The 26,009-nt window shown below is 26.2% G+C and overlaps 1 protein-coding gene across 2 annotated transcripts in view; it reads right to left on the bottom strand.

Annotated features, from left to right (window-relative positions):
• Positions 1-1,089: 1,089 nt before the first annotated feature.
• LOC122509573 (ankyrin repeat and sterile alpha motif domain-containing protein 1B-like) overlaps positions 1,090-26,009 on the bottom strand; it is a gene marked incomplete at its 5' end in the record, with an annotated part of 63,010 nt that continues 38,090 nt past the window's right edge. For both annotated transcript variants that reach the window (XM_043623740.1, XM_043623741.1), the window contains 7 exon segments: positions 1,090-1,866; positions 2,953-3,090; positions 3,501-3,659; positions 4,370-4,702; positions 6,133-6,510; positions 7,675-7,802; positions 9,210-9,524. In XM_043623740.1, the coding sequence (XP_043479675.1) occupies positions 1,219-1,866; positions 2,953-3,090; positions 3,501-3,659; positions 4,370-4,702; positions 6,133-6,510; positions 7,675-7,802; positions 9,210-9,524 (2,099 nt within the window).

The following is a 26,009-nucleotide window of genomic DNA, read 5'->3' as shown; positions in this document are numbered from 1 at the left end:
ATAATTATCCGTTAAATAATCAGATTTACAATTCTCATAGAAAGTCGTTGGAAAAAATTTGAGGAGAGACTTGCCATTGTTGTCGGTAATTTTTCCAATGAATTAAAATACTTTTTTTCGTTTAATTTATAGTAAATTTTGTCACTTTATAATTTTTACAATCTTCAAACTTTTTTTCTAAAAAGTTTTTTTTAAATTTTAAAAAAAATCTTTATTGAATTATATAAGTGAATTAAATCTTTTTAAAGTAAATTTTTCATATTTTTTTATATTTACAAAAAAAACAAGTAAAAAAAATAAATAAAAGAAATAAAATAAAATATTTTTTAATTAATTTCAATGAAATTTGAAAAGAATTTTATTCATTGGAAAAATTAATTTTTTTTTATAGAGATTGGTACTTACCTTTGTACCATCGAACTTTGAAAACAGCCAAAATTAAATATCTTATAATACTTTCGATTTACTATAACTGCAAAACTTACTAAATTAATTAAAAATTGAAAAGAAAAAAAATTTATTTGCTAAAAAACAAAATATCTCGGGACTCGAATATCTCAAAATAATCACTGAACATTTATAAACGACGCTAAATTATCACTCCGATATTTATCGGATAAAACCACAAAAGAGAATGTGGTTAAAAAAATTTCCAGTCTCGCTGGAAAAAATTAAAATAGATTTTTAGTTTTCATCATCTATTTTGTAATGGATTTATCGATAATCATGTAAATCGATTTTCATATAAATATCAATAAGAAAATCAATTTTTATCAATCTATTTATCGATAATAATTAAAGATATTAAAAGTAATTTTAAAAGTAATTAAATATTTAATTAAAAATATTCTTTAATCTTAATATAAAATAGTTCAGAATTTAATGTAAAATATTAAAAAATTTAATATAAGAGATTTTAAACTTTAATTTAAAACTTCTTAAAATTTTGTAAATCAATTTAAATTTTTTGATAATGATAATAATGAATGAATTTAAAAATTTGATTCAAAAATTCATTTTAAAAAAAAAAAATTGATAAATCTTTAAAATATCAATGAATAGATTTTAAAAACATTACCAGATGAGAAAACCGTTACATAATTTTAAAAAAATTTTCTCTACTATTATAAATTATATTTTTAATAGAAAGAAAAACTGTTTTTTTTCCTAAAATTTGCTTCTTAATCGACTGTTGAATATTTAAAAATCACAAGCAAGTCATAGTTCCTCGGACAGGGCAATTGGTGCTCTAGAGCCGGGTTTCATGTCCTTAACGCCAATTCCAATATCATCAACAGGCATTGGCGCTAATTTCAATTGATTGCCATTTATTTTAATATCGTTGACTGAATGCGAACGACCGTGGGACGCGAGAAGTTTCGTTGCATTTGAATTCGTTTTTGAAGACGATGTTGTACTCGAGGTAGAATTTGAATTTGGACTACGCTCGCGATGATTATTACTATTTATTGTTGTTGTTATTGCTGTTCCTGTTGTTGTTGTTGTTGTTGAATTTAAATTTGACGATGATACGGGTATTAATGATGTGACCAAAATTGGATTTGTTATCGATTTTGATCGTGGCTTTGGTTTAAGACTATTATTAATCGTCGAACTACTATTATTTGTCGAATTATTGTAATTAATCACGTTATGATTTGAATTTGTCTCCAACTCATTATTAATCGCGTTATGAGTTGATAAATTTGTTGTATTATTTGTTGAATTATTGGTGATAGTGATATTCATTAGTTGATTGGCCGATTGTGAACGGGGTGCATGATTGCCCAATTTTTCGCGTAGGGCTATTTGATAGGCCACTTCAAATGCTTGGCCAAGTGTTAAAATCACTTCAGTCGCTTGATCCTGAAACAAAAATTACATAACTTTCTTTATTAAGATTAATTAGTGGTGGATTTATCGCAGTTGGCAATTTAGAGTTCTACTTTATCTTTGTAGATAGGATAGGATTTTACTTTATCATGCGTAGACAATGTAGAAACCTCTTTTTCTCAATGAGCGGTAATGTAAAATCCTTCTTTACCGACGGTCGGTAATGTCTGGTCTTGTTTTACCACCAGTTGGTAATACAGATCCTTCCTTTAGAATATAATAAAATAATAAACAATACAATAAATGTAAAATAATAATTTTCTATAATATAATAAATTAACTTCCCTTAGATCTTTAAGTATTAAATAAGTATATTTTTAAGGTTTTCAAATTTTATCACGGATCGGAAATAAAGGTGTCTTCTTTACCAACAGTCGGTAAATTAGGTAACTTTATTATTCTGAATATTGTTTATGGTTAAACAATATTAAAATCGTTTCTGGGGCCTTTTGAATAAAAAAAACGTACTTTAATTATTTGTTGTTTTAATTGTCTACACTACAAAATGATAAGTATTAATTTAGAGCCTCTTTTGGATATTAAATCGTCATTAAATTCTATTTTAATAGTTGAAATCAGATCTAATTTTCCACTTTTTTTTGCAATGGAGTTAAGCAAACGTTAAATAAACGATTTTTTTTACGTTATCAAAATGTTATGAATAACGATAACAAATATATCAATATTGTCCATTTCTATTTTACCATTTAATCGATAAAAATGATATCTGTCTAATTATCAGTCGATAATAGAGGTTCCAAATTTGCCAACCGTCGGTAATTTAGGAAATTACATTATCGACTCCGGGTTTCACTGTTAGATTATTTCGAAATTAGATCAAGGAATAAAATTAATGGAAATAAATTAACTAATTTTGAGAATGATTTTTTTTCTTTAATTTTAACCGACATAGAGTAGAAAATAAGTATTTTTTTAATAATGGGATTATTTTTTATATATTTTATATTTATTTGAAATTAATTTGTTGTTTAAATGACGCCACTAAATTGGTTGTAATTATTTTTTTTTAATTTAATTTTTAGTTTTTATAATACTTACCATTGTTGGCACACAGAATACGTGACAAAAATGGGTACGGCTCGCGTGGTCTTTGGTAATGTATGCAAAATGCGTGAGATCATCCGCGTCCTGGCATGCGCAGTGAATATTGCGAATTTCGTGTTCACAAATTGGTTCCTATTTGAAAAGAGAGAGAAAAAAATTCTTTTTATTCCATTTGATAAATAATTATTTACTTACTATTTAATGCGAAAATACAATTTGATTATTTTTTTTTAAATCTGGTGTTAGTAAAATGTTAAATTTATCATGAATTGTCGAATTTGTAGTGAATTAAAAATAAAATTTGATGTTTTTTATAAAAAGTTTTGTATCATAAGTAAAAATATTAATTACTAATATCAAATGTAAAATATTTTTATAATTTCTATTTTAATTTTGCACTGGTCTTTTAATTATTTTTATTTTAATTTTTTAAATTTTTTAAAATTTTTACCAAAATTTGTTTCTTGGGAAAAATTTTTAATTTACTATAAAGAATGTTTCAAATTTTCTTGAATAAAGTATCCACTTTTTGTTTTGCTTACATTCGTTAAGGTGTTGAGAAATCGAACACCACGATATGTAATTGCCAAAGTGATGTCCGGAGTTACACGAGGATCGCGACAGGTCTTTTTTAATTTTTGTATCGATTTCTTTGTCGATTCCGTCCCCCTCAATTCCTTAACCATAGTCGAGCCCAAATACTGTTAACAATCAATCAGAAAATTGTTTCTAACATTAAAAACAAATTTTTAAAATTTTTTAATTAGTTACAAGTAACTGGCATTTAGTTAAAAGTAAAAATTGAATGTGTTCATAAAAATTGAAAGTTAATTATTATTATTATTTTTATTATTATTGTAAAGAATTACTAATATTGTTTATTAACGTTTAATTTATTTGTTGCAAAATATTTATAATGAAGTAATGATTTTAATAATTTCTATTTTGATTAAATTAAAGTAGAATAACGAGTACTGCCTCTCACTTTAAAAGTTAGTACTATTGACATGCGCCTCCTAGCGATGGCGTCGGTGTACTAACAGTTAAAAAGTGACACAATCTATTCGTAAAAATAAAATTTAAAATTGTATTACTAATTTTATATTCTTATATTGACAGTAAAATAATAATAATAATAATTAACTTATTAATTAATAACTAATTAAATTATTATTATTATTCCCTTCAGTGTCATGGTAAAGAATCGATGGTTAAAATCTTTGCCATCGGCATACTTAAGGGGCTAATTTATAATTTAAATAGTTCACCTTATAATTGAAAACAAAAGTCCTTTGAATGGAAAATTATTTCTTAATATTTATTTATTATAATTGTTTATAATTAATAATTAAATAAATAATAATATAAATAATTACATAAATAATTATTTATAATTAAAAAAGATTCTCACGTTGGCGATGTATGTAACACAGCCAGTGACTAAATCCCTTGGATGATGCCTCCATTGTGTTTTGAGTGTTGACGGAACGCCGAATAAAAGTTCAGATGGCGCTCGAATCTCAAGTTGCTCGGGCGCTGAGACAGCGCCGTTATGCGAACTTGGCCTTTGTGGTGGTTGAGGTGCTGGTCTATTTTTCCTATGCCTCAATGTTCCTGTTCCCGTCGTCACCGTTGCTGCTGTTGTTGTTGACGTTCCGCCACTAATAGTCACATTTCCCTCATTCTGCGGAGTCTCCGGTAATTTTTCCCTAATTTCCTCCTTCAATTGCTGAATATTCGTTTTCTGTAACAAAAAGAAAATGACAATATTAATTCAACAAATTTTCTATCAGTATTATTCTTATTTTTAACAGTGGTGAGAAAAACAATGTTTTCAATACTTGTAAGAAAAATCATCAAACTTTCTATTAAAAAGTTTTTAGGGTTACTTATTCTGAATCTGGCGTTGATTATCAAAAATTCAAAATGGCGGATTCAATATGGCGGTTATATACTTAATTTTTTATTTTAATTACAGTTACAATTAATAAAACCGATCTTGTGGGTAATGAAACATTTTTTTAACAAAAGTAACTAAATTTATAATTGCAAAGATGAAATGAATATTGAATTATCAATGCGTTATTATTTTCTCGCACTCTCTGTATGTCTCTGTCATATTTATAAGGGAACGATTTTGTGCTAATAATAAGCAGTAATTAAGCCAGTTGAACGTCCCAATTACACGTCTCGTAAATGTGCTTGCCTGGAAAGTGATACGAGTGACAAAATAAAAAAAAGAAGAAATTATCATTTACCGCACGAATGGCGTTTGTGAAAAGAGTGAAAAGCCCCGTGAAGTGTTGCATTTGGACAATGACGGGAACTCCAATTAGCCGAGATATTTACATTATAACGTACTGAGTGCGCGATCAAATGGGTAACATTTGAAACGATTGGCTGGCATCAAGAGAAAGCTGGAGAGTGAGAGAGAGAGAGAAATATAAGGGGGTAGGAACGACGTGTGAGTTTCACTTCTACCGCCCTCGAAACTGTATTGTTGTCGGTGAAACACCTCTTGTCAGGCAACAACTAACAGAATCACCCTTCGACTTTACGCCCCCCCCCTCTCCTCCCACCATCACCACTACTTACAAATCCCCTTCAAATGCTATACTTTTCGAAACAATTGATTTGCTCTGAAATTACGATGCTGATAGTAATTGCCATCCAGATTTCATCTCTTCCAACACGCGACAAAAACAATTTCCCTAGGTAATTTATTTCTACTCTCCGGTAATTGTTTCACATTTTGTTGTTGTATAGCATTATTGTTTTACAATAGCCATTTTTTTTTTTTTTTTTTTTTTAAACAAACGCTCTCATTATACGACAATTTAAAAATGACTTTTACATTCAGCGAACAATAGTTTGAAAAATTATGTTTTAACATTATTTAATGTTAAACACACTTCTAAGTAGGAAGAAAAATACGTTTTTAAAAACAGTGTCAAAAATAACAATTTTAACACTTAGTGAGAAAAAGCATATTTTTCATACCAGTGGAAAAAACCATTTTTACACTTATATAAGAATCAAAAAACAACTTGGAATAAAGTTTTAAATTTGTTTTTTAAATTATACGTTTATTTTTCTCTTTAAAAATCACCGTTAGTTTAAATTACAACCGGCGATGAAGATTATATTGTTATAGCTTTTTATAAATTCTCTCACCAAAGTATTTAGATCCTTGTTGAGGTCCTCGAGATTGGCACCGTTTCCATTTCGCATTTGCATCCTTGTACTTGGTCCGCTCACCGAAGCGAGAATCCTTTTCCTGTGTGCGGGTTTTTGTATCTCTAATACCGCGGCTAATTCCACCTCCCAAACCCGTTGAACACGATCCATGTCTGTATAGAGATGTTTCTTAAATGTATCGGCATAACTCTCAAGATGAATACCCTTCAGCCAATCGTCAACCGATTGACCGTAAAGCGTAACACGTTTCTCAACGCGATTCTGCAACAGGCCCACTGAATTTAATATCGCTGCCCGTTCCTGATCACTCGTTATTCCCATGTCACGTAAATCGGATTCGTCCAAAACTCCATTCTGCAAAAATAGTGCGAAACAAAGAAAAAGGATTAAACAGTATTTCAAAAAATCAAAATGGAGGACGAAGAAATTGAAAAAGTAGTGGGAAACCTTGCAAAAATACATTAGTTAGTACTGTACACCCACTTTTCTCGAAATCCTGACGTGATAAGCAAATTTGGAACCTGGGTTCGTATTCAGAGGGTAAAAATACATTAAAAAGGACTCCCATATCGAAAATAAGGGGAAAAAAAATTTTTTGGGTGTCTACCCCCACTTTTTTCAAAATCCTTTCGTGTTAGCCAATTTTTGAACCCGGAAACGTATTCAGAGAACAATAATGTATTGAAAAGGAGTACAATGTCAAAAATAACGAAAAGAAACCTTTTGTGGGTCTTTACCCACACTTTTTTCAAAATCCTACGTTTTTTGGTCTTGCGTATATAAGATTATATTTAATTTCCAGACTTTATTTGAATACCTAATGGAAGTCTCTAACAGGGTCAAGTTAAAGAGAAAAAATATACAAAAACTCTCAAAATAAAATTTTTAGAATCTGTACCCCCAAATTTTTCAAAATCTGGCCATTTTAGCCAATTTTTGAACCTGGAAACGTATTCAGAGAACAAAAGTATATCGAAAAGGACTACAATGTCAAAAATAACGAAAAAAAATTTTTGTTGAGTCTTTACCCCCACTTTTTTCAAAATCCTGTCGTATTCGCTAGTTTTAGAACCCAGAAACATATTTAGAGAACAAACATACATTAAAAAAAACTTCAATATAAAAAATAACGAAAAAAAATTTTTTTAGTCTTTACCCCAACTTTTTTCAAAATCCTTTATTTTTTGTCTTTCTGGCTTTTTACCCTCACTTTTTGAAAAACCTGTCGTGTTAACCAACTTTGGAAACCAGTCTAATATTGAAAATTAAAAAAGTCATATTTTGCAGATTTTTGTTACAAATCTGATAAAAAATCTTAAAAATCCAAAATGGGGAATCCAAGATGGCGGTCGAAATAAATTTAAAATCGTTCTAATCGGCTTAAAAACCATTTTTGAAATCAGAGATTATGAATTTAATGTCAGTAATTAAAAATTCAAAATAATTTTTTTCATACGATCACATTTTTATATTTTGCGCTTATAAATTTAAAAGTTTAACGTCACTTTAGAAACTCACAATAAATTCCAGATCATCGAATCCGTAATTCACAAAGAGTGATTCATAATCAGCAAGACCCAAATTGGACAGCCACTGACCGACGGTAGTCGAAACAACTGGACTATTAGTGCTCTCGGAAGTCAAGCCTGAAACAAGAGAAAAATGTTTACTTCTTTAATTAAATTGAAAGTACTATTTCAAGTCCTAAAATTGACTTTCGATGGATTATTTTAATTCTTGATGAATAAAAGCTTTGCGGATTATTTTAATCCATTTTGGTGTTAATAAAACAATACCCTACAATTTTCTGTGGCTGAATGGAATTTTGGTTAAGTTATCCAGCAAGTATTACTAACAACTAACAAACTAACTAATTAACTTAGATACTAACTAACTTAGTTACTAATTAACTTACTAACTAACTAACTTACTAACTAACTTACTATCTTACTAACTAACTTTCTGACTAACTTACTAACTTACTAACTAACTTACTAACTTACTAACTTACTAACTAACTTACTTCACTTAGTTACTAACTACCTTACTAATTAACTTACTAACTAACTTACAAACTTAGTTAGTAATTAACTTATTAACTAACTTACTAACTAATTTAACTTATTAACTAACTTACTAACTTAACTGATTAACTTTCTAACTAACTTAAAAACCTAATTATTAATTAACTTACTAACTTTACTTAGTTACTAACTTATTAATTAACTTATTAACTAACTTACTAACTAATTAACTTAATAGCTAAGTTACCAATTGACTAATCACTTACTTAACTTAGTTACTAATTGACTAATTACTTACTAACTTACTTAATTTTGTTATTAACTAACTAGTTAATTTTGTTACTAACTAACTAGTTAACTTAGTTCCAAACTAACTTACTAACTTAGTTACTTATTACTTTACTAAGTTAGTAATTTAATAAGTTAGTAAGTTAATCAGTAGCTAAGTTAAGTATATTAGTAAGTTAATTAGTAATTAAGTTTGCATGTTAGTTAGCTAGTTGATTAGTAAATTAATTAGTAAGTAAGTTACTTAGTAAGGTAGTTAGTAAATTAGTAAGTTAGTTAGTAAGTTAATTAGTTAATAAGTTATTAAGTTAATAAGTTAGTTAGTAAGTTAATTAATAATTAAGTTTTTAAGTTAGCTAGAAAGTTGGTAGGTTATGTTAGTAAGTTAGTTATTATGTTAGGTAGTAAGTTAGTAAGTTAATAAGTTAATTAGAATACTAGTAAGCTACTTAATTAGTTATTAAAGTAAAATTCCATTCATAGTAAAAAATAACACCAAAATGGATTATTTTGATCCACATTTTTGGCATCAATTCGTTGCAGTTTGATACTTTTAAGCTCCCTTTTAAATTAAAGAAAGAAAAAAAGTGTAAAAAAAATTGGAAAAGATGTTAATAAAGTTAAGTGACTTTTTTTAGGGGCTATAAGTAAATATAGTATTTGATAAGTAAAACAAGATGGTAATTCGATATTCATTAGATATATATTTATAGGGTGAATGCTTAAATCTATAGGACTGACCCAATCTTGTTTGAAACTCCTTTTCCAGTTCGCTAACGAATACAGATTCACGAACGAGGCCAGTGCCGAACGAAGCCATAATTTCGGAAATTTTAGCCCACTCTTCTTGCTCGTCAAAAGGGCTCATAATACTGAGTGACTTATCGTCTCTCTCACGATCGCGATCAGTCAACCGGAATGGGATCTCGCCGTCGTCGAGGCGCTCGCTACCACTGTCGGCACCAGTTCCCATTCCGCAAGCCAACGGCGCATAGACGTTCCGCAATCGTCTCAATGTTCGTGGTCGTTCCGCCGACACGGAGCCCTTCAATAATCCTGCAACAAAAAAAAACAGATTTTTTTTCCTTTAGAAAATCAATCAAAGCGAGACCTTCTCTTTTTTTTTAATATGAGAATGTAAAAACCACAGAAATTACAAAATCAGTTATTTTCACTTTCAATTTTCGTAATTACTATTATTATGAACTATAATAATAATCGTCCCCTTCAAAAATTAGTCATTTTGACCTAGAGGGTAGAAATTTGGTAGATTTTTTTTAGGAAAAAAACGAAGAGAATTTTTAAAAAGCATTTCGCCTTTTAACCTGCGATTTAATATTTAATTTTGAGGTTATGTTCGTCTTTTGAATTTTTTTTAACTCAACGACGACTGCGGCGAAATGCTATTTTATAAAAATAGAAATACCTAATAATTAATATTAATCGACAGTGTTAATATAGAAAATAGTAAAAAATAATGTGATACCATTTGTTTTTTCACTGACAATTAAAATTCTACACGTAGCAAATAATATAATGATAAATTATATATACGAGGATATATATTACGGAAATGAATTTTAACCAGGAAACAATGGCTTTGTCGCTGTTATAACCGCAGATAACGATTAGAGTGGCGCATAATTTTGGTACAAGGTTACCTTGTCCACTAAAAGGATTGCATTGCACATACACACAGGCATTGATACATGTGTGTGTGTTTGAATGGTACCAGCTATCCAGTATACCGGATATCAATAATGGATACGTCATGCATACGAAGGGGCATCGTAGATATGTTGCATATTCAATACCAAGTCGTTACTATTCGGCTCTCTGCGAGTTTACAACCATGTAACAGAATGGCAATCAGAATTTTGAGAGATACGTCCTTTAATCATCAAGCGGCATCAATATAAAATCATATCTTTTCCATGCGTGTCTATATATACACTATTCTTTCAATGCCCTTGAAAATTTCAATCAACTTTTTTTTTATATTCTCTTCAATAAATAATAATAATAATAATAAAAGTGACGTTCAATTAATTACAAATTTGTACTAATACTACTCGTATTTTTATTATTACTAATATTTTTTTTAATTGTATTTCTATTTTTTAGTATTATTTTTTATTACTAGAACTTCTTTTAATAGTATTTTTTCGTTACTATTATTTTTCTTTTACTACAATTTTTTGTTAGTACTATTTTTATTCTAACAGTTTTTTGTTACTATTTTTACTGATATTATAGTAATATTAGTATAATTTTTAGTAAATCTGAAGTAGATGTTTATTATTTTTATCAACTGTAAATTAAGTAAAAAAATAACATAACTTAAAAAATTATATAAACAATACAAAAATGAGGATAAATAAAAGTTTCAGAATATTCAACTCAAATAATACTTTTACAAGAAAAAAATATAATTTAGCATATTTTATAATATTTTATGTAATTGTAATTTTCTATATATAATTTTTTAGTAAACTTCATCTCTAAATCAACAATTTTCTAAAAATTCTTTGAGAATTCAATTATTAAAATAGGAAAAATAAATTTTTTTTTAATAATTGTAAATGTCCATGTTTTTTTCTAAATATATTAAGAAATTTACAAAATATTATATATAATAATCCAAAAAATATTTATCAAGCTAAAATTTTTTAAAGAGCCAAATAATAATGAAGCTAAATGCCATAAAAGAGAAGAATGATGAATTTTTAAAATTTCGATTTTTCGTTGTATTTTTTTTTAACAAAATGGTTGAGACAAAAAAAAAGTAAAGTGTTTTTGAAGAGCCCAAAAATAAAACATAAAAACGAAGAAAAAATAATGAATTTTAAGAAATTCGGTTTTTCGAATTTTTGATAATTTTTAACAATTTTGAATTTTTTACCAAAGAGTCGAGACTATTAAATAAGTAAAGTATTTTTAAAGAGCACAAAAATAATGAAGCTAAATGACATAAAAAAGAAGAAAAAATGTTGAATTTTAAGAAATTCGGTTTTTCGAATTTTTGAATATTTTTGAAAATTTTAGATTTTTTACCAAAGGGTGGAGATTTTTAAATAAGTAAAGTATTTTCCAGGAGCACAAAAATAATGAAGCTAAATGACATAAAAAAGAAGAAAAAATGTTGAATTTTAAGAAATTCTGTTTTTTGAAATTCTGATAGTTTCTAATAATTTTGAATTTTTTACCAAAGAGTCGAGACTATTAAATAAGTAAAGTATTTTTGAAGAGCTCAAAAATAATGAAGCTACTGACATAAAAACGAAGAAAAAATGATGAATTTTAAGAAATTCGGTTTTTCGAATTATTGATAATTTTTAACAATTTTGAATTTTTTACCAAAGAGTCGAGACTATTGAATAAGTAAAGTATTTTTGAAGAGCCCCAAAATAATGAAGCTAAATGACATAAAAAGAAGAAAAAATGTTGAATTTTAAAAATTTCTATTTTTTTAAATTTTGCAATTTTTTTAACCAAAGGGTTGAGGAAAAAAAATGTGTAAAGTGTTTTTGAAGCGCACCGAAACCAAGAACTGCTGTTAATAAATAAATTCAAATTTAAAGAATAATATTATCATTTATTATATAATAATAATATTATAGTAAATAGTAATAAATAATGAATAAAATAATAATAAAAATGAATCTCAATTAGAAAATTGCAAATCTAGAAATAAAAATCAAATTCTGAACTAGAGAAGTGTACAAAGTAAAAAAATAATTATGTGATTTTGTCATTACAAGTCTTTCTCTCTCGCGACTAAAAATTTTTTTATCACCTCAGTTTTTGTTCCTTTTTTTTATTTTATTTTCTTTGGGATTTAACGCTTGACGTGATACAGTAACGACAAGATAACCTTCGTCATGAGCTTGGCGGTTTTATGGAATTATCAAGCTAAATCCTCGCGACTACGACGTACCTCTCTCGGACATCATCTTTCTCTCTCTTTCTTTACAAAAGTGGTCGTATATATATATACTATACGACTGTGTGTTGTTAAATGAAAAGAAAGTCAGCCAGACGTTCTTCGGCATTTCGCTCTGTTGATTTTCACCAGCAGATGAAAATTATATTTGTTCCTTTTTTCTTTTCTTTACATTCTTTTTTTTTCTTGTGTCCGTTGTGCAATTCCTTTTTAAATTGAATACTGATTCAGATTTTTCTTTTTTTTAAATTAAATCCCAGGAGACATACATATATATACACATGCCACTGTAATTAATTAGTGTACACGCTGCTTTTAATTAAAAAACTGTGTAGCAGAGCTACAGAAAAAGACACTTCTGTATATAAAGTAAAAGAAAAGTGAGCAGCTCTCCTTTTTTATTTTATTATGTCACATATTGTGAAAAATATGTTTACCTCTTGTGTCAGTCTCAAGCTATTTTATATTATACATTTCACTTATTTATTTATTCTTTTGTTTTTAATTTACTCACATTGTTGGTGCATTTCTTTATTATTATTTTTGTTGGTATTTTAACTTTATAATTAGTTCGGCGAAATGTTTTTGTTTGCGAAATAATATCATGAGACGTTAACAAAATTATTATTAAATAATATTAATAATAATTCCAGGTATCTAGATTTTTCACTTTCGACTAAAAAAAAAAAAAAAAAAAAAAAATGGTAATAATAATATTTTACGTAATTAAATATTTGCTTTTCGTCAAAACCGTTATTTACAATTCTTTTGTAATAAGTGTCATAAAAATTTAAATAATAATATTAATATAATAGTAAATAGACGTTAAATACAAAAGAAATAAAAATAAAAATTTTACTACAATTTTTTAGTATCATGACTTCTGAGTATTGTGATTCAGAAACAAGAAATGAATAATATAAATATTATTGCACTTCTGAACATTTATTAATAAAATAAATAATAAAAAAAAGGTGGTAATAATAATTATTATTATTTATAAGTGGACCAAACAAATTGCTTTTCGTAACGGTATTAAAATAATTGTTTAACAATCATGACTCAGTTTCATTCTTTTGTTGTAAAATGCAAGTAGAATAGTTTATGATTCATTTGAAAAATGTTTCTTGGCGTTAAGGCGTAATTTGTAAAAATACAACAAAATAATTTTTTTTTTAAATCTGCTTATTTATTTCAATGTTTTCTTTAATTATTTATTTTTAGTTAGAAATTGAAAACAGTATTTAAAATTAAAAAAAAAAGAAAAATTGGACAATTTTTTTGAAATTAATAAATGAAAATAGATTTATAATAAAAGTATCAGTAAGTGTATGAGAAATGGTAAAATACTCGAATGGAGAGTTGAAGGGTTAAAGTAGATGGTAAGTAGTGGCCGCAGATTTTTCAAGATGGTCCCAGTGCGGAAATACATTCGCGCGTAATGAAAAGCTCATAAAAAATACTAAATAAAGAGACTCGTGTTATATGTGCAAACGTACGTAATTTTAATTAAAGCTTCATGATGGAGGGCGTCGCGTCGCTTACTAGAACCCTCACAACCTCAATTCCTCAACCATCCTTCTCTGCAGCTACCATATTATATTATATTTTCCCTCTGCTAACTCAACTCTCACTTATACCTCGCACTCTTTCCCCGCATCCCTTTTCATGTTCTTCCATCATCGTTGAATATATTATGTAGAAAGTTATTCAAGTCATATATATATATATATATATACATACATAGTGTATGCAAATTACATAAATCCTCCAACGCATTTGTGACTCCGCACTTCAGCAGGTGAAAAACAGTGGGAATTTCTCTCTCCTTCTCTCTCTCTCTTCTAATGGTGAACAATGGGGACAGGAAATGGTCATTTTTTAAACATTTTCAAATTTTTTTTTTTTTTTTTTCAAAGGAACATTGAAACAAAAAGGGGGAATTAAAAATGCAATTTGAGGAATTTTAAAAAATACTAATTAGAAAAATTGTACAGGGGAAGAACGAATAAAGTAACTTTTACTATTTTCAACAGGGCTGTTATGTTTTAAACCAATTTGATTTAAATCATGACTTAAATTTTCCACTTTTATTATTTAAAAAAAAAAATTTTTTATTATTATTATTTATTATATTAAAAAACCAAGCTCTAGATAAAAATCGTTTTATTGTTTATTATATTAAAAAACCAAGCTCTAGACAAAAATTGATTTAAATAAAAAAATCGGATTAAAAAAAAAAAAAAAAAAAAAAAAAAAAAAAATCGGACTTAATTTAAAAAAATAATTTTAACAAATCGCCTTTTTTCTAGAAAATGATTAAAATATCGATACATTTATAATAATATTCATTGAACAATAAAATGTTGATTAAAAAATACGAACATCAAATATAAAAAAGAAAATTTTGTTATTTATTGAGTAAAGACAGTTTTATCTGAAAATTATTCTTTGTATTTTTTTCTGAATGAATTATTTTGAATATTAATTACAATAGAGAAAGTGACAGCGAGTAGAGAAAATATTTCGAAAAATTTTTTATTTGTCTTCTCCATTATAATATTTTATAAAATAGAAGACATGTATGTTTGTATGCATAATGTTTTCTGACTAAGTAGGCCAAAAATAAATTGATCGTGAAGATGTGAATCTTATTTTTAGGTTAATGTGCGAGTCTATATGATTTGAAAATAAATTCTACGTGACAATTCTAAAGTGAAATATTTTGACATTACCTATGCCAATAATTTTAAAATGTATCTGTTGTTTTTTTAATAGTATTTTTAATATATTAACTTTTTAATATAAACTTTGTTAATAGTAACTTTTTTAATATTAATTTTTTTTTTTTTTTCCATAAGGACTTATCTATTAAAAATAAAAAATTTATAAATTCAATCACATAACCTCAAAAAAATATTTTTAAGGTTATGTGTTTGAAACTTTTAAAGCATTATTTTTATTTTCGCATTTTCGCAAAAAAAAAAAAATTTTTTTTTTTAAATGAATAATTAATAATTTATAATTCATAATTAGATAATTGTATAATAAAGTGATTATTTAGTTGTAATCATATAAAAGTGATATTCGTATACAATTATCTGATTAGAGTGTGGAAAAGAAAAAAGAATAAAAAAGAAAAAAACGACTTTATAATTTGAATTTATGTTGTTTTGTTTTGAAAATGATAGTGTATAGAGAAACTTCCGCATAACTTTCTGTCGAGTCGGCATGTCGGACGTTTCCCAAAATATGCGCGAGAGGTCGAAAATAAAGTTGGATCAAAACCGGTTGACGAGAGCGGTCGATCTTTATATGCATCATAATGATAGTGGTTAAAATAATTCTAGCGTGAATTAGTGTACCATATTTGCATAAATGAATATATACATATATACGCATATACATATACACAATTTTACAACTATACTATCAAGATATATTCAAACGTACCTATAAAATTAAAAAAAAAAAAAAAAAAAAAATTCCTGAGACGCTCGTAAAACAGTCGTTATACAGGAATTTGAAATCTGCAATGTCGTTCCATCGTTCACAAAAATTCATTTCTTTTCTTATTCTTTTATTTCCCTGCGCGAATATATTATAATCTCATAATAGAAATATGATTAATAACCTTTTTTTATTTTCTTTATTTCGGGGGAGGGGGTTAAAATTTTCAATGTCTTATACGTAATTGATGTACGTACCCAGTAAATATTTATATAAAATAGTAATTTTTTAAAAATATTTATGTAAATGTAATTATTTATATAAAAAATTTATAAAAAAAGTTAATTTTTAATAATAAAATATTTACATAAATATATAATATATAAAATATTTTTTTTTATACCCGTGTGGAAAAATTTTAGGGCGCTGACCAAGCGCTTAATAGACTGTCTAACGTCTTTCTAGACCCAGGTCAGACGGTCTTGTCGAGCGGCTGTTCAGAATTGAAACGAAACTTCCACGCTATCGTCTAGAATAGACCAGCGTTTCTGGTCTGATCAGCAGTGCTAGTAAATTCTAATCTACGTCTATTCAAAATTTCTCATTATATGTTATGACAACTATTCTTAGAATAATAAAACTTAATTATATTTGAAATAATTTTAATGACTTTTTTTTATATAAAAAGTATTAAAAAATATTTTAACTTTCTGTATTTTTCACTTCAACTTTCTTTAAGCGTAAGGCTTTGTGTCCCTCCCAATCTTTGGCATTGGAGATAGTAGTCTTTTTGGAAAATAAAATTTACTGCAAATCAAAACAGCCGGATGAAACTATCAGTCGTACTCAGCACCAATCTTTAGGCGTCAACCACTAATTAATGAAATTAATAAATAAAAACTTACTAAATTTGCTATTTAGTGGATATTGATTCTCAAATAACAATACTCGATGGTTTTTTAAATCATTAAGTATTACAAAATTTGAAGGAGAGGCATATTGGTAGATGACGCCTAAACATTGATGCTGAGTACGACTGCTAGCTTCAGCCGACTAATCAAAACACATAGATACACATCAAAATCTATTTTTTTCAGTGCACATTTAAAATTAAATTATACAGAAAACAACAACAACATAGCACATTATTATTCACGTAAAACAGAAACCACAACAAATACTATAATTCACAAACAAAATGCATCACACACTGACTGATCTAACGACGCCAAACGACGCGACGCCATTAGGCGCCATGTTACTTAACAGCTGGGCATTCATCGACGCATGCGCATATAACATCCTAGACCAAATCTAGACGGTCTTAATAACACCGTACTAGACGGACATATTTGACTTAGATTTTTTCTAATAAGCCAATCTGTTAAGTCACTGATTCGGGACTTGATGGACCGTCTAGAATTAGACGGACTTGATGATTGCTAATCGGGAAATCATTGGACTCTAGACTGCCACAATATTTTTCCACACGGGTAAATATTTATAGAAACATTAATATACAATGATACTTGTATAAAATAATTTTCTATAAATATTTACACATATAAAAAGTATATATTTTAAAATTCTTTTTTGATTATATATATAAGGGGTTAAAAATTAACAAGTAAAAAAAAAAAAAAAAATTAAAAAAAAAAATTTTATTTTTAAAAATTAAAATTAACTCCAAGTTGTGGATATATATATATATATATATAGTTATAATATAATGGAACAAAGCAGCAATTGTTGAACGGGGGCAAGAAATAATTAAGCCAGTTGAACTATAAGTTAGTGACACGACGCTTTTCCCATGGCCATTATATATATTATTATTATACTGTTACTGTATTGCATTACGCGTATCACTATATCATTTCCAAGATGATCAATGAATGCCAACTTGCAATTGACACTATCATTGTTAATTATCAATTTCTATGTATAAATATTAATTTATCGAGAAATTTTTTTTTTTTTTTTTTTTTTTTTTTTAATTTGATACTTGAATATATGCTTAAAGGCATTTCCGATGTCTCGCTATGATATATATACGCACACGAGTAAAAAGTAATTTCTAGAATATAATAACGATCGGAATCGTGTGGCAATAATTACCAACGACTGGATATGTATAATTGTGTGCATCTCTTTTTTGTGATCTTTTTTTCGATATTATTATTTTGTAATAAGAAAAGTATAAAGACAACCGTCTTTTTGCTTTTCTTATTACAAAATAATAATAATAATAATAATAATAATAATAATATTAAAAAAAAGTTCGCAAAAAAATATTGTTGTCACAACTTTTCTAAGGACATCAAATTGAGACAAAAAACGTATCAAAAATGTTGCTTCGCAACATAACCTTAAAATAATTTACTTCTTTGGTACCTTTCTTCAGCCCTAGCTTTATTAGTAATATGATAAATTTCGGGAAATCACCTGAAAAACTGTTATTAGCGCCTGGCGGCAAGTTTGGAACTAATTATAATTTGGCGCGAATTTCAAATATATTTAAATGATTAAAAAGTTTTAAAGAGAGGAATTTGAGATAAATAAATTACTAATAAAACTGATTTATTATTTTGAGTAATACAAATAATTACAAAAATAATGAATAATAGTAAAAATATTATTAATTATAACATAGAAATATAATAATAAAGATAGAAACAATATTAACGAAAAAAAAAAAAAAAAATGCTAATAATAATTATTAAAAATATATATTATTATAATTATATTATTATTGTTATTATTGTTGTTATTAATATAGTAAAATAATAAAAATAGTAAATACGTTGATAATAATAAAAATATTAGAAAACAGTAGGTAATGATAACAATAATTATATACAATAGCGGAAAATAAAATAAGTTTTTCAAGTTTAAAAATTATAGTTTAGGAAGAGAGAACATTAGAGATTTCATCTTTTCATGTAACTTTGATTTCAAGGACATACTATTATTATTTGCCGCAACAGTAATCATTGCGTAATGACCAATTCCTGTTTTTTTTATATTATGATATATAGATATATAGAATGTTTTACAGGAAAGAGCGAGCACCATAACTTGAACTGCCTCTTTAGAAAAACACTCCACTGTCGGGAACTTATGTGCACGCAAGGTGCACGTGGCATAACTATTAGTTTCTTCATTTTATCTCACTTCATATCCTCTTTTCTCTCTTTACTCGTTTCCCTCTCATTTTCACGAATCCTTTATTATAGGCATGGCTATGAAATAAGCCAGGTAACAAATTTTTAAATGACTTTCAATTTTTCCTTTCTTCTTTTTTTCCTCTCTTTTTTTTTTGGTAAAGTATTTCTATTTTATCGAGTATAGCGGTTAGGAATTTTCTTCAGTATAAATACTATTCGTTTTTTAATGATAGGAATATTTTTTTTAATAAATTAAATTTTTTGATAAAAATTATAATTATAATTTTATAATTATAATTATATTTATAATTATAAATTATATTTATATTTATAAATTATTTATTTATAATTTATAATTATAAAAATTATAATAAAAAAATGGTGGCGAATTATAATTATAAAAATTAAAAAGAAATGTTGACGGATTAATTCTTTTGATAAATTGAATTTTTTTTTGTCGTTCGTCTTTCATTCCTCGCGGCTAATATTCGCGACAGTGTCGCTGATCGCAATTATTATATAGTTTGCGGTTCACATTCATGCGACGACTACTCTTGTGGTGCCCTAACCTTTCTCTTGTCATTTATTTATTTTTGCTCGTTTTTTCGCCCCGCAGGCAGACTAGACACATCGAATGTTGTTGAGATCGTCACGGCACGATGCCACCACACGAGCGGTATTGGCACTCCCTATAGCACACATTGGAATTGTATTATAAAATTCCAGCAGCTTGCATTCGCTTAAGACTTTGAGGAGAAACCACCTGCTTTTCAGGTCTCTAAATATATATGTATGTATTGTATTAGTAACCATTCCCTTATGTTAGGCTTCAGCTTGAGCTGACTTGAGCGATTAAAACGACTTATAGTTTTCGGTGTGTATGCGCACTTCAATAGAAATAGTATATTGCATTCCTCTTGGTTTTAACGTATTTTTTATGTGCACGTAATATGCGGGTAACGTTTTTCCAAACGTTTTTCATAAAAATAGTTATTACGTTTAGTCGATTTTATTGTTCATAAGAAATTATTATTATTAAAATTATTATTATTAATATTATTATTTTAATGTCGCTTTCATTGTTCGTAAGAAATTCTACAAAGTGCCACAAATATTTGATGAAAATAAATTTTTCTTCTATTTTTTAAAAGCTTTACAGGAAAATAAAGCGGAATCTAAGCGCTGGAGTGTGGCGCGAGCGAAGGAGTGGGGTCAATGAGTGTGAGAGAGACATTTAAGTTTCTCTCTCTCGTTCCCATTGCCCCCACTCCTTCGCTCCCCACTTTTTCTCAATTAAGCCCCGCCTTACTTTGCAGTTAACTTTTCGCCTCGCTTTTCGCTACAAATACTGTCACAACTTTAATAATAATAATATTATAAGTATTATAATATTATTATACTAATATTATAAGTATTATAATAATATAAAAAAAAATTAAATTTTTTAATTAAATTTTGTATTATAATATTATTATACTAATATTATAAGTATTATAATAATATTATTAAAATAATAATGTTATAAGTTAATAATATAATTATAAGTAGTAGAAATAAAGTAAAAAATAAAAAAAAATAAAAAAAAAAAACCATTTTTTAAATAAGTTTTTCGTATTTAAAGAAAGAAAATTTCTTTGTTGTAAACCTATTGAGATTATTATTATTATTATTATTATTATTATTATTATTATTATTCTACGTAATTGGATTATGAAAAAGAGAAAAGAAGAGAAAAAAAATCACATGAATAACGCATCGAAAGTATTCTCAAAATAATGGCATTATTTCATTTTTAGATTCGAAGAAGGGGTTCAAGTAAAATACAATAGTAGAAATTAACCGATTGAGGGTGAATACGAACGATTACCTTTTTTGAAAAGACTTCATATATTTATGTGGGTACGGATATAAGGATATTGACGTCGGTAAAGTTCCAGGAGCTTTCTCTCTTTCTCTCTTAGAATTTTTATTAACTCTATTAAAAAAATCTACTTTTTTATGATATTTAAAAAAAAAGTGTAAAATAGAGAAATTTATTTATAATTATATACAGAAAATTATTTAAACAACTATATTGTTTAAGCATTATTTAATAATATTGTTTAAATAATTTAAATACAGAAAATTATTTAAACAACTATATTGTTTAAACATTATTTAATAATTCTTTAAATAATTTAAATACAGAGAATTATTTAAACAACTTTATTGTTTAAACATTATTTAATAATTCTTTAAATAATTTTTAAAATAATTTTCTGTAGGTATAATTTATAAATATAACAACATTTATAATGTTTAAAAACTGTTTATCGTAATATTTGGAAAAGAATCTAAATTTAAAATAAAAAAAAATAATTTTTTGAAAAATTTGATATCAATAAATATAGTGTACATCAAAATACACTGCATTGTATATATAGATTATTATTATTATTATTATTATTATTGAAATGGCGGCAAAATTATATAATTCCTATACAGACGCAGATATAGAGAAATCTGAAAAAATATTTGTATCCACAATCTATATTCAAAGTCCGCGATAAGAAATATATTCTCAAACATTTGGAGTTTGGAAAAAAGCAAACATAAAATAATATATCCCCACAAGTTACATAGTCAAGATTCCCCCAAAAAAACTGAAGAAGTCATTATATTTATTTTTCTTAAAGTGCGCGCGGCATCCGTGTATATCGCCCATGATATTTTTTCAGTTTGGTAAATATTATTGGTTTCTTTCTTTTTTCTTTATTTGAGAGGAGGGAAGTATTTAACCAGTGAATAAAACGTGACTAAAGTAAAATGTTTTTTTTCTTTTTTTTTTGGAAATTAATAAAGAAAAAAAAATATTAACTATTAAGTTTATATTTATATATAATATGTTTGGGAACTATCTTCCTGGAGCAAAGTTATGTATGTGTACAGGGAGATGAAGTTGTCGAAAAGGAAGGGGTGGGATGATTCACAACATAACCTCCCATGATTTTCATATATAACTTGGAAACAACTTTCAAAGTTGTGTTAATAAGTTTTAATTACATTCGTAACGTGTAATTTTCAAATTATAAGAAAACGCGTGATTTTCTTTTTATTTTATTAATTTTATTGTGTTTGGTGGTAAATTTTTTTCTTTTTTCTTAAACAGATAAAAAACGAATAATAAAAGAAAAAATAATAATAACAATAATAATAATAATAATAATAATAATAATAATAATAATAATAATAATAGGGATTTTTAAACCACACTAACTGTAGTTATAGTCCCCCTTTTTAACCTAGTTCCCTTTCGTATCCCCTTAAATTAATAAAATTTTGTATTTTCATCCAAAATATAACAAATTTTTGACAAAACGAAAAATCCCCTAAAACAACTGAAATCATAAATTCTTTCCCCTTTTCCCCTTATTTTTAAGAAAAACATGTCAAAATTATGATTTTTTGTAAGTTAGCAAATTATTTACTAATAGTTGAAAAAAAATTTTACTTTTCGCAAACGAAAAATTTTAGTATTTTGAAACTTAAAAATCTTTTTATATTAATTCTCAGCCTTTAAACTTAGAATTTTTTTTAATAAAAGGTAACAAAAATATAAAATAACATTTTACTTCTAAGAAAACTCCAAATTATTTGGAATTTTTGACAAATTGTATTCATTTTAAAATAAATTTTACTAATTTCAAAAAATATTTTACTATTTTTTAATAAAATTACTTCTATTGTGAAATTTACTCTGCAAATAACGATTTTTAATATAAAAAATTTACTATTTTCAATGTCAATTTTTTTATAAAAATTATTAAAACTTTCCTCTAATATTACAATTAGCTATTAAATATTCTTATTTTTATAGTAAATTTTACTATTTTTGAAATAAATTTTTCTAATTTTTATTTAAAAAAATTGTCTTTGAAAATATAGTAAAAGTGATTATGGAAATAACAATTTTTAATAATAAATTTTAAAATTTCTAAAGGATATTCTTCCAAGTCCAAAGTTAATTTTACTGATTTTCTTCTCAAATTTACTTGGAATATAGTCAAATTCATAAAATTCTAAAACAAAAGTAGCGTTGTAATAAAAATTTTGATTAAAAATTTAAAAAAAAAAGTTACAAACTACGAAAAAATAATTAAAAAATATAAATAATAATTAACAGAGAAAAAGTTTAACGAGAAAAAAATAATTTGATATAAAAAAGCTAAAGTTAAAAGAAAAAGCAGAAAAAATCTTTAAAATAAATTTCATGCTCTATTAATACAATAATTTTTACTTAATTAATTTAAAAATTCACCTTTTTTTGAAAATATATTATTTGAAAAAATCACTCTCATTTCTGTAATAACAAAAAAAAGAAAATAATAATAGTAACATGTGATTTTTGTTTTTTTGATTTTTCAAAATAAGAAATATTAAAAATAATAATAATAATAACACTAACAATAATAATAGTAATAGCGACAATAATAATAATACGAATAATAATAATATTAGGAAATAAATTTAAAGTATATCAATTTTGGTTAACATTTAATAACAAAAAAAAGTAGTAATAACGCCTCAACTTTAGCAGAAAGGGTTTTCCCGGTTTTTTTTATTTTAACCGATATATGTCTATCTACCATTTGAATTTGCGCGCGAAATTTAAAAAAAATTAACTAAAAACTAAATTTAATTAGAATTTTTTAAGTTATTTTCTAGAATAGTTATTCTTTGTAATTAAGTTAATATAATTATGTTATTTTGCGTTAGTTTTTTAAAATTTTAATAACATTGATCGTTATTATTATTAAAATTATTATTATTGTTGTATTATTAAAATTACTTCTTGGAAATATTAAATTTTTTTTTAGAAAATTAAATACGAAATCTTATTTTCTCGATTAAAATAAGAAAATTTTTTAGTGCATTAATAATTTTCAATTGCAAAGAAAAAATTTTTTTTCTGTTAATTTATTCAGTTTTAAATTAAAATATTAAATTTGTTTCTTTTGTTTTAAATTAAAATCTTAAGGTTGTGATAAACGAATGTTCGAGAAGGGTTATTTAGTATTAAAATTTTTTTAATTTAAAAAAAAGCTATGATATTCGAAAAAAAAAGAAAATATGCCACTGTTATAAGAATAAACACAAGGTCCGAGTAATAATTAATATTGCAACTCACTCATTGCATCGTGCCGGTCATTCATCTCTTGTGTCGATTATCTGTTATAATCTTCCTTATCAATTCCATCATTAGCGATCATTTGCTTACGAAATTTCAATTTAAATAAAAAAAATATTGGTACTAAAAAAAATAAGAAATACCAAAATAAAGGATTTGAAATTAACCGAAAAAGTAGATATTAGGAAAATTAAAATAGAAAAAAATTGAAATTAGGAAAATGAAAAATTAAAATAGAAAAAAATTGAAAATAGGAAAAAGGAAAAATTAAAAAAGAAAAAGGAAAAATTAAGAAGGTCAGTAAATTGATAGTTACAAAAAATCGAAATTATGAAAACAATGGGAATTGAAAAAAGCTTATTGAAAAATAGTGGAAAAAAATTTAGAAAATAGAAATTAAAGAAACAGAAATTAAAAAGAATTAAAAAAAGTTAAAAGGATTTAACAAAGGGAAATTTGAAATATTAAAACAAATTTGAAATAAAGAATGTCTCACTCGAAATAAACAGAAATTGCACTTGTTAAACAATCACTTGATTCAAATCACTTGAATACCACTTTTTTCACACCTAAACATACACAGAGTATTTTTCACCACTTGAATATTTTCCATTTTCTTTTTTCTTATTCGAAAATAATAATTCCATTTGGTGTGTGTGTGTGTGTGTGATCACTTAATCTCGCATTCTCGCCACGTGCACATGAAGTAGACGATATCTCGTGTTATGCAAAGCAAGTACGACACACTCTACTCGCGTTATGAGCCGACTAATTTCAACTTATGGTTACAACGATGAAGAGTAAAGAGAATGAGGAGGAACGTGTGTGTGTCAAAGAGGGGACCGTTGAGTGGGAAGGGGGGGGGGGGGGGGGAGAGCGAAATCAAGTGCGAGAAACTAAAGAACGAAGAGAACTATATACGAAGTCTGAGGCAAACACCAGTCTGCTTCTAACTGACAATAAGAAAGACTGACGATTGTGTTTTGTTGGCAACTCTCTCTCTCTCTCTTAGTTTGCGTTAACAGCACGGAAAGATGACCCCGCATTAGTGGAGATGGGCCTCAAGAGTGAATAGGGGCCCCGCGCCATTTTCCCCCACTCCAAACGTCAGTAGACTGGTCGCGCTTCAATGGTAGGGGTAAACTCGACTTCTTCTCACTCCCCCCCCCTCCTCCCTCGCTCTCACACTCTTTGAATAGCACTTGAGGCCCAATATTGTGTTTTACGTTTAACTGCAATTTTCTTGCGTTTATGAAAATTACAGACGGTTGGATAATTATAATTTTCCGCTTGTTATACACTTATTTCATTATTTTACAGCGTTTTCAGTTTTTTTTATTTTTAGACTATTTTCTATAATTTTTTACTATCTTTTATTATTTTTTTTTTACTATTTTCACTCTTTTGCTATTTTTTTTTCCTATTTCATTGTTATTTTATTTTAATAAAATAAAAATAAAATAGTAAAAAGTATCAAAATATATTTTGCTATTTAAAATAAAAATAAAATAATAAAAAAATAGCAAGAGAGTGAAAATAGTAATAAAAATAATAAAAAATATTAAACAATAAAATAAAATAACAATGAAATAGTAAAAAAATAGCAAGAGAGTGAAAATAGCAATAAAAATAATAAACAATAGTAAATAATACAATAAAAATAAAATAACAATGAAATAATAAAAAATAGCAAAATATTATTTTAGAAAGATTTTAATAATTCAAATACTTCTGAAATTAGTTAATTTTGATAATTAATTTATATTATTTTATTTATTAGTTAATTTTATTTAATTATTAAAAATAATGGATTT

This window comes from Leptopilina heterotoma, unplaced genomic scaffold, assembly GCF_015476425.1.
Source record: "Leptopilina heterotoma isolate Lh14 unplaced genomic scaffold, ASM1547642v1 Lhet_61, whole genome shotgun sequence".
NCBI classification, from domain to species: Eukaryota; Metazoa; Arthropoda; class Insecta; order Hymenoptera; family Figitidae; genus Leptopilina; species Leptopilina heterotoma.
Note: the sequence above shows the minus strand (reverse complement) of the source record. Positions and strands in the feature narration are given on the sequence as shown.